The sequence below is a fragment of the Panthera onca genome, chromosome A3, assembly GCF_046562875.1.
Source record: "Panthera onca isolate mPanOnc1 chromosome A3, mPanOnc1 haplotype 2, whole genome shotgun sequence".
In the NCBI taxonomy this organism is placed as follows: domain Eukaryota; kingdom Metazoa; phylum Chordata; class Mammalia; order Carnivora; family Felidae; genus Panthera; species Panthera onca.
In genome coordinates this window covers 128,095,389-128,104,933 of record NC_138341.1, presented here as the reverse complement: position 1 = coordinate 128,104,933, position 9,545 = coordinate 128,095,389, and the positions used below count along the sequence as shown (strand labels likewise).

Here is a 9,545-nt window from a genome sequence, read left to right as displayed (position 1 = left end):
TACAACCACCCAATTTCCCTCCCTCTCTTCCTTCCTTCCTCCCAGCCTCTTCTGTCTCCCTTCTCACTTTCCCCAATACATCTCTTGGGTATTTCATCCCACCTTGGCTATCTCAGAGGACTCCGAGTAATGTCCCTTCCCGTCACAGATTTGGATAAATCGGAAGGAAGAGAGAGGGAGGGCAGGTAAACAGCATGAATAAAGGTGTAGAGGTAGGAAAGTCCAGGCTGTGTTCACACCACATGGGGAAGTGAGTCTGTCCTATGAAGGCATTAAATCCCCACGCTACAGCCTATCAAAAGAAGTGCTGGGGCGGGGGGGGGGGGGATGGGGGGGCAGCTGGGTGGCTGAGTTGGTTAAGCGCCCAACTTTGGCTCAGGTCATGATCTCACAGTTTGTGGGTTCGAGCCCTGCATCACACTCTGTGCTGAAAGCTTGGAGCCTAGAGCCTGCTTCAGATTCTGTGTCCCCCTACCTCTCTCTCTGCCCCTCCCCAGCTTGCACTCTGTCTCTGTCTCTCTCTCAAAAATGAATAAACATTAAAAAAATTAACAACAGCAAAAAGGAAGCGCTGTGTGACGTTGGGTAACTTACTGAGCCTCTCTGGACCTTGGTTTCACCATTTGCAAGCTGGGAATACTAACGGTGCCCATTTTACAGGGTCCAGTGGGGATTAGAGGGGTTAATATGAAAAAGTATTTTGAATGGGCTAAATCACCAGCTAAAGTTAGAGTCATCATTACAAAAACATTTAAAACTGGCCTTCTCTGATGGGGCTGGGTTTTAGCTTTGAAGAAGGCAATACGCATATTTTCCTTTCCAAACACAATTTGTTTATAGTCTTTGGGATGCAGACACAAACCAGACTTGGTCCCTGGAAGAGAAAAAGCAGGGTTGTGGGGCGGCAAGGACTGTCCTTTCCAGGCAGAGCTCCCCATTTCCTGGAGTTGGGTCTTGACATTATCCTCATGACCCTACTGCAACCAGATAAGAGAGCAGAGGTTGGGCGGGGGGCACCTGGGTGGCTCAGTCGGTCGAGCATCTGACTCTTGGTTTCAATTCAGGTCATGATCTAGCGGTTTTGTGGGTTCGAGTCCCGCATCGAACTGTAAGTGAGAAGCCTGCTTGGGATTCTCTGTCTCCCCCTCTCTCTGCCCCTCCCCCACTCGTGCTGTCTCTGTCTCACCCAAAATAAATAAAAACAAAAAAAGAGAGAGAGAGCAGAAGTTGGGCGGATCAGAGAGTTGCCCAGATGTCTTATCTCTACTGGACAGTGGACGTCTGGACACAAGACTCCTACAGGAGAATGTGTGGATGCTTGTCCCTGGGTGACAGCCTCTGGGAGAGGCGGAAGGAAGAAGGAATTTCCTGACACTCCATCTGACACATAGGCTTTACTTTCCTATGAAGATTTGGATGCCAGGGTTGGAACCCTGCTGGTTGACTCCCTGCCATCACCACTACCAGCAACATGCCCATTATACAGATAAAGTAGTTGAGGCTCAGCAAGATGAACCTTGCTTAGGGTCATGTGGCAAGTGAGTGGCCATGCTGGGATCTGAACTTAGCTCTCAAGCCTTGTATGTTCCAACCCTTCCACCATGGCGTGCAGGGGAGGCTCTTGGCGAAGTTTTCCCTCACCTTCAGTCTTGAGGCCATATGAGCCCAGAGCAGGGCCCTGTCAGGCCTCATGAGTCAGGGGAGTTTGGAATTTCCTGCCTGTTCTGCGAGACATCGGAGTTAGGATACTCTATGGATACGATACCCTATTAATAAAGCTAGAAAGCCCGAGGTGTAACAAAAGTGAGAATAATAACGTGAAGTGACACTTTTGAAAGCTGACTGTGGGCGAGTACCGTGACAGGTGCTTTGGGTGCATTCTTATCTCACAGGCTCCTCACTACGGCCCTGACTGGAGGGTCCTCTTAACTCGAAATGTTTCTGGCTGCATGTAAGAGAAAAGCTGATTCGTGGTGTCTTCAGCAACACAGACATTTGATCATTTCTTAAACAAGAAGTCTGGAGATCGGTGGTTCCTGGGGTGGCTCCTAGCAAAGAGGGGGAGCCCTGGCCGGCTCAGACCAATGGGAAGGAGATGGGGCCACCCTCCTAAACATGTGGGTGATTCCTGAATAAAATCAGGTTCCATTAGCAAGGAAGAGGCCAGGGGTGCCAACACACTCTTCTCTCATTGGTGTGTTGTTTCCCTGGAGGGGAGGGGGAAGAGAGACATGCCATTTGGGAGTGATTCAGATTGGGATGCCACTGGTTTATACTCCAGCCTGGGATGGGGGGGGGGGGGAAGCTAACATTTATTGAGCACCTACTGTGTTCCAGGCCCCCTGCCGGGTGATTTCACACTCCCATCAATTCATTCAGTCCTCACAACAGGCCTGTGAGGAAGGAACTATTCTTCCCATTTTCCAGATGAGAAAACTGAGGCCGAGCCCTGATCTCACATACGGTGGGAGGCTAAACAGGAAGAAGTCCTGGCAGCAGTGAACTTTCACTAATGCTCACTGTGTATCCGGCACTCTGAGAGGCGTGTCCCCTGGATTAGGTCATTTCTTCAACTCCACTCCACTGATGAGGCACCATGGCTCAGGGAGGTGGAGCAGACTGCCCAGTTACACAGTTTAGCATTGGCCAGGCTGGGCTGTGAACCCCTCTGACAGACGGCTGCCCCACAGTGCTCCCCCTAATTTGGAGAAAACCCTCCAGGCCCGTTCGGTGGCCTTTTTGGGATCGTTGGCTTTGTAGGCGGAGAAGCTGGATAAATAAACAAGAGGTTCAGGAAGTGCTTTTTGCCTCTTGATATTCTGAGTCCAGAGGACACAGAAGGTCATCCAGCTGCCATGACAGCCAACATTAAACAGGCAAATAAGTGAATCTCTAACATGATAGCAGGAATGTTAAGTACCATCAAGGAAAAAAAAACAAACAAACTAAAGCAATAGAGAATGATGGTGTGAACACTTCAGACCAGGTGGGCAGGGAAGGTTTCTTTGAGGAGGTGACAGTTGAGCAGAGACAGAGGGATGGGGAAGGTGATGGAAGGCATCAGCTACGCAAGTGACTGAGAGAAGATTGTTTTAGACAGAGGGACTATCGAGTGCAAAGGCCCTGAGGTGGAAGTGAGTTTGGCACATTTGGGGAAGGACAAGAGATGGATGTGGCTGGAACAGAGTGGGGGGGAGGGGGGGGGCGTGAGGTCAGGGAGGTAAAGGTGGCAGGGGGCAGAAAATGCTGGTGCTTATAGGACCTTATAAGGACTTGGGGCTGTGTTCTGAGCCATGGAGGATTCTGAGCAGAACCCAGTTACAGGTTCTGACTTGGGTTCGAAGAGGATCCTTCTGTAGAGGGAGGGAGGGGGCTGAAGACAGGAAATGGGGGAGGAGTGACCCTTCTCCGGGGGCTACTGGGAAGAAGAGAGGAAACCTGCCTGGAGGCACCCAGCAGTGAGAAACAGACACAGGGTTAGAATCAGACCTCCACCCGGACTCACAGCATTCACCTGTGCCAAGCAAGGAGCACTTGGCTACCTTTTGGACGAGCTCCGGTCAATTTCTCACGCCTTCGACCTGTCTGTTCCCCGACAAGAAACTGGCCTCGGAGAGGGTTTAGGTTTCCTGCACAAGGTTTCCCAGGGTGCAAACCGGTGGGGGAGTGAGTGGTGAGCCTGGGTTCCCCTTAGCACCCAGGGTGGTCTCTTGCAGAGCCACACGACCTAGAGGCTGGCACCCTAAGCACCAGGCGATCTTGGCAATGGCCACCATACGCTTGAGCCCCTGCTGTGCTCCAGTCATTGGCTCTAACAGCAGTTGGGGAGGGGAGCTCAGAGCTGAATCCGGAGCAGCTCCTGCAACCCCTTCACTATATTCCTGAAGGCAAACACGGTAACCCCACCTGGCCCAGACACACGGGACAGAAATCTCCAGGCCCAGGGTGGGGACTGGGCCAGGAGGAGGAGGCAGGTGGAGACGGTTCAGGTAGAACGTGGGCCCCTCCCACCCCTCCTACCACATTCCCCCTCCGCCCCCACGTCACCCTCCCGTCTCCACCCCCTGCTCTATCCCCATCGCCCCTCCGTCCCCCCCCCACCCAGTGCCTCCCTCCCTTCCCTTCCCTCCCCCCCCATAATCCCTCCCTCGCAGCACCCCCCTCCCACCTCGCCCGCCCGCCCGCAGCTCCCCTCCGCTCCACCCCACATTTCCCAGCCCCTTTCCGAGCCCGAGGTGGGGGCCCGCGCCGCCGAGCTGGGGGAGGGGCTCCCCGAGAGCGCCCCGCCCCCCGGGACCCCGGCGCCGCCGTCGGGCCCGCCCCCGTCCCGCAGCGGCCGGGCCAGCGGGGAGGGAGGGCGCGCGGGCCGAGAGGCACCTGGGCGCCCGGAGCCCGCCCGCCGCCGCAGCGTCGCCCGCCCGCCCGCCGCCCGGCCATGTCCTGGGCCCTGCTCCTCGGGCTCCTGGCCGCGCTGCTGCTCCTGCTGCTGCTGAGCCGTCGACGCTCGCGGTGAGTGCCCTCGCCCCCCGCCCGGACAGAGGGGCGACCCCCGGGGTCCCGAGCCGCTCGTCCCTTCCCCACCGGCCGGCCCCTCGGGGCGAAGGGGCTCGACGCCCATCCGCCGCCCCACCCCGGGGGGGAGGACGACGGCCAGGCCGCCGGGGTTGGGGGGGGGGGGCGGTGAGGCTCGGGGGGGGGGGGTGGAGGCCCGGGAAGTGGGCGACGGGGCTGGAGGACCCGGCAGACGGCCCCCGGTGCACACGCGCTCGGCTGGCACCTGCGAAGGGCTTTCTGGAGAGGGTCTCCGGGTGGGTGCGAGAAGCCCCCTCCCGGATCCAGCACCTACTTGAGCCAATCCCCAGGCCTTCTCGGTTTTCGGGGCGGGGGGGTCGCCTTGATCCTCACCCCATTACACAGATGGGCGAGTTGAGGCTGGGGAATGCAGAGCCCTGGAACCACTTTCCATGGGAGGCCTCCCTCCCCCACCTGGACGAGGGGGTTGGGGAAACTCGGATCTCCCAATGCTCTGGTCCAGAAAAGGGGTCTCCCTTCCCCTGAGACCCCACAGCCTGGGCAGGGTAGAACCCGCGCCAAACTTCTCAGCTTCCTAGTCCCAAAGGTTGTCCTGCTCCACTGAGAATCTGTGATTTAGGAGAAGGAGTAAATCTCATACACTTGAAATCAGTGCCGTGGCAGTGAGTCCTTTTTTTACAAAGTTAATTTAAAAACTTAATCTGAGTTGCACATGGGATAGCTGAATGTATTTGACTTAAATATTTATCCCGTTATAGATAAGACTGAAGCCCTGCCCTTCCCTTCCCTTCCCTTCCGACAATTCCAGACTTTTCTTGTTGATCAAGGCTACCGCATAGCGCGGCCAGAGCAAGGCTGGCGGGGAACCTTCCAGATTTTTTAAAAAGTATGCTTTTTATTTGAGACTGGTTTTATATTTGCAAGAAAGTTGCAAAGGTTGTACAAAGAGTTCCCAAAGACCCCTCATCCAGTTTCCCAAGGCCTCCCCATCCAGTTTCCGCCATTGTTAACATTTAACATTATCATGGTACATTCGTCAAAACTAAAAAGCCAACACTGGTCTGTTAAGATGAGCCAAACTCCAGACTTCATTTGTATTTCATCAGCTTTTCCATCATGTGCTCATTTTGTGCCAGGATCCAGTCCAGAGTAGACACTGGCTTCTGTGATCCCTCTTTGGTGAGGTTGTAGGTAATACAGGGCACTGTGTGTGTGTGTGTGTGTGTGTGTGTGTGTGTGTGTGTGAAATGAGAGTGTCTGAAAATGCCAGAACTTTTCTGGAAACTTTTTATTTTTAAACAAGAGGTTAGTTCAACTTCCAAACAGTAACCTTGGGATCTTTTTCTTTAACCTCCAGACACCTTCCCAGGTTAAATTTAAAACTATGTATTCGTTCATTTGCCTGAAAAAAATGAGGAAGAAAGAGGAAAAGTCCACAAATAAGTTCTTCTGTGAAGAAATGAATTATTCTTCCAAAGTTGTTAGGCTTTTGGGGAAACTCTGTCCAGGGATGTTTTCGGATCGCACATTTGCTTTTTTCACTGCAGGTTTTAGTTTTGATGTCCGTCCATGTTGCTGCGTGGAGATCTGATTCATTCTTTTGATTGTCTGTGTAGTATTTCATATTATGAATGAATGGCAAGTTTATTTTTTTCCTTTTTATTCCTGTCTCAACTGAGGGACCCTTAGGCTGTCTCTGTCTCCAGCGTTTTTGCTATTTCAGCCAATGTGCTGTGGTCTTCCTGTGAGGCCTCCTGCTCTGTGTTCCCCCCCCCCCCCCCCCCCCGCCCCAGCCAATGTGGTGGCTATAAGCTACGTGGGTTCTGGGAAGCAGGGTCCCTGGGTGCTCAGCGTGTGGAAACTCTCAGCCTCTAGGAACAAGAACAAATTGGGTAACCACTCTCTGCCTTAGTATCTCAATCTTTAAAATGGGGATGCTGATGAGAATGGTAGTTGAGAATGGAACTTCTGGGTTAGAAGAAAGGCCAGTTAAACATTATTTTAGCAAATTCTTGCTGTAATCCAGAGAGCTAATTTATCTTTGAGGGTGAGTCGTTGATGTTTACACCTGGTGGCTTAGGAGGGCCAACAGTGGGTCCTAGGTAGAAGTATGGGTTTGGGGTCACTGAGAGCTCAGGGGCAGTTAGTTGGGTGGACCCTGGGGAGACCCCACAGGCACCCTAGTTCAGGCCCCAATCTCATCTTCTTCTCCTCCCATCTCAGCAAGGGGCACTCTTGTTACTCCCAGTTTACAGAGGAGGAAACTGAGTCTCAGAGAAGCTAAGCAACTTGTGCGGGATCTGCCTGGATTACGCATCTGGGCCATAGGGATTTGTAATTCCCAGGAAAAATGAATTTCCATGCTTCCCACACATTTTATTTGTAATCTGAACGCTCAAAAGTCTTAGAACCACATGATGGTAAGATAGTAAGTTGTGGCTACTCCCAGAAGATTCTTTTTTTTTAATGTTTATTTATTTATTTATTCATTTTTGGGAGAGAGAGAGAGAGAGAGAGAGTAGGGGAGGGGCAGAGAGAGAGGGAGACAGAAAATCTAAAGCAGGATCCGCACTATCAACACAGCACCCGATGTGGGGCTTGAACTCATGAACCGTGAGATCATGACCTGAGCTGAAGTCGGATGCTTAACCACTCAGCCACCCAGGCGCCCCCAGAAGATTCTTCAGGACAAATAATCAAGTGTTGGAAAAAGAGGTGGATGATGCTGATGCTGTGTAGACAATGAATCAAACAAGCAAGACCCCACACCTTCCTTTCTCCTCACTGACCCTTGAGGTAATGTTCATCACCCTATTTTACAGCTGAGGCCTAGAAGGGCTAAGCGACTTCCTTAGGGCCACACTGAAATTATATTCCCCATCCAGTCAGTTCCAAAACTCATGCTTTTCTCAGTAAAAAGAAAAAAAAAAAAAAGGAACTTCAGTCAGTCAGCAAGTGTCTTTACCTCTAGCTTTTTTTTAAGTTAAAATTTTTAATGATGAAAAATTTCACCTATACAGAAAAATAAAAGAATAGTATAAGAACTCCCATGTAACCATCCCCTTATTTGATGGTTAACATTTTTACAAAAAATTACAGATCGGGGTGCCTGAGTGGCTCAGTCGGTTGAGCATCTGACTCTTGATTTTGGCTCAGGTCATGATCCCAGGGTCATGAGATTGAGCCCCTCATCAGGCTCCACACTAAGCATGGATCCTGCTTAAGATTTTCATTCTCTCTCTCTCTCTCTCTCTCTGCCCCTCTCCCCCACTCTCATGCTCTCTCTCAAATTAAAAAAAAAATTTTTTTAATTCCAGATGTTACAATATCTCTCCAGAAAATATTTCAGAATGCATGTCAAAAAAAAAATGACAACCACAATTCTCTTATCCTACCTCAGAATACAAAAATGATTAATATTATGTAGTCTCCAGTCCAAATTCCAATTTTGGCAGTTACAGCAAAGATTTTTAAACCCGCCTGGGTAACCGTGAGTGTTTTCTCTTGGGAGAGGTTGTAAACTGGAATTAGGAGACCTTGGGTCAGGAATTAGGAGTCTGACTTCTGTGCCACTGGGGCTGATGACCTGCATGTGGCTGTCAGAAACATCCTTCCTGCTGTCCTTTTGGGCCTTGGTTTGTCCACCAAGTCTCATGTAGCCGATCTCCCGTGCCCCGGCCACCCCACCGGGCTGCGTGTGTCTCTTTTCCTCTTTGGGCTTGTGTGTCTGGTCTAGAGAGCCTTGGAAGAACACTCCAGGTGTGGGGAGGTCACTGTGGCATCAGGCGACGGTTCCCGGTGGCTCAAGAAAAGATCTGGGCGCTTGCAGGGTACGGAGTTTCTGGGCACAGAAAATGTGCCTTGTTCCAACCTGCACTGACCAGAGGCCACCAAGTGGCGGCCCGAGGTTGGATGCAGCCCAGATGGGTCTGCTGTGTACCACACACAGCAAGAGGAGAAAGTTAGGGTGTTCCACGTACAAAACACCAGGTCTCCAGCTTCTCCTGCAAAATGCGACAATGGACCATCCCTTGCTGGGGACTCCATAGCAGAGCCCTCTCTCAGCCTTGCTGCCGTCCCCACCCCTCCTGTTGTCTCTCCAGTTTGCATCTGTTCTGTCACTCTGCTTGCCCTAACCATTCTCCTATGACGCTGAGAATTCTCCGAACCTTCTGTGTCAGTTACAAAAACAGGAAAACAAAAACTAGAGCAAAGTGGCCGCATGCTGCGTCTACGAAGTGGGAGGCAAGGAGTGGGGGAGGGGAAGAGGGTTAATGGCCGGCAGCTTGTGGGTGAACCCTGGGGAGGAATAGACGCTCAGGTTGCTGAAACCCTGCGGTCCCCCCCTATGAAATCCTCCCAGAGCCTGAGGCCCTGAGTTGAGTTGAAACTCCTGGACAGAGAGGTGAGGCAGTCCACTAACACGGCACAGCTAAATGATGCCGCTTCTGCTCAAACCAGAATGTGGACTGTGTGTATCAGGCACTTAACCTGCGTTGGGTCCCTTGACCCCTTTGGCAGACTCTGGCGGGTGGGGGAGGGGCAGGTGCTCCTCTTTGAGCACCACCTGTATACACAAATCATTCATCTGACACATAGTTATTAAACGCCTTCTCTGTGCCAGGCACTGTTGTTAAGTGTTGGGGGTCAAGTGCCTATATTCGTGGAACTTCCGTCCAGTGTGGGTGTGATGCTTCAGGGCACAAAGCTGGGTGCTGCCCATCCTTAACCTTCTCCCCCACTTTGCAGAGGGTTGAGCGTGAGAGAGAGGCCAGGTGGCAAGGTTGGCCATGGAGTCTGTGAGTGGCGAGTGGGCAGTTTGGGGAGGGGCCCATGTGGCGGGAAGTGGGGAATCAGAAAAGGTGTCTTGGCATCTGAAACCGGAGGGACAGGCTGTGTGGGCAGGAGCCGGGGATGAGGGGGTCCAGCCCTCCCTCCCTCCTCTCCAAGGGCCTGGCCGTATCTCAAAACAGTGAGGGTGTCCGTGGGCGAGGCTGGAGACCGCAGACCCC

At 52.3% G+C, this 9,545-nt stretch overlaps 1 protein-coding gene across 2 annotated transcripts in view; it reads left to right on the top strand.

Annotated features, from left to right (window-relative positions):
- The first annotated feature begins 4,271 nt into the window (after positions 1–4,271).
- The window catches only part of PTGIS (prostaglandin I2 synthase), a 37,633-nt gene continuing 32,359 nt past the window's right edge, over positions 4,272–9,545 (top strand). Inside the window, exon 1 of one of the 2 annotated variants that reach the window (XM_060619907.3) lies at positions 4,272–4,509. In XM_060619907.3, coding sequence (XP_060475890.1) covers positions 4,436–4,509 — 74 coding nt within the window. In that variant the 5' untranslated portion in view covers positions 4,272–4,435. The remainder of the gene's footprint in view (positions 4,510–9,545) is intronic. The other variant, XM_060619894.3, reaches the window with a different exon arrangement.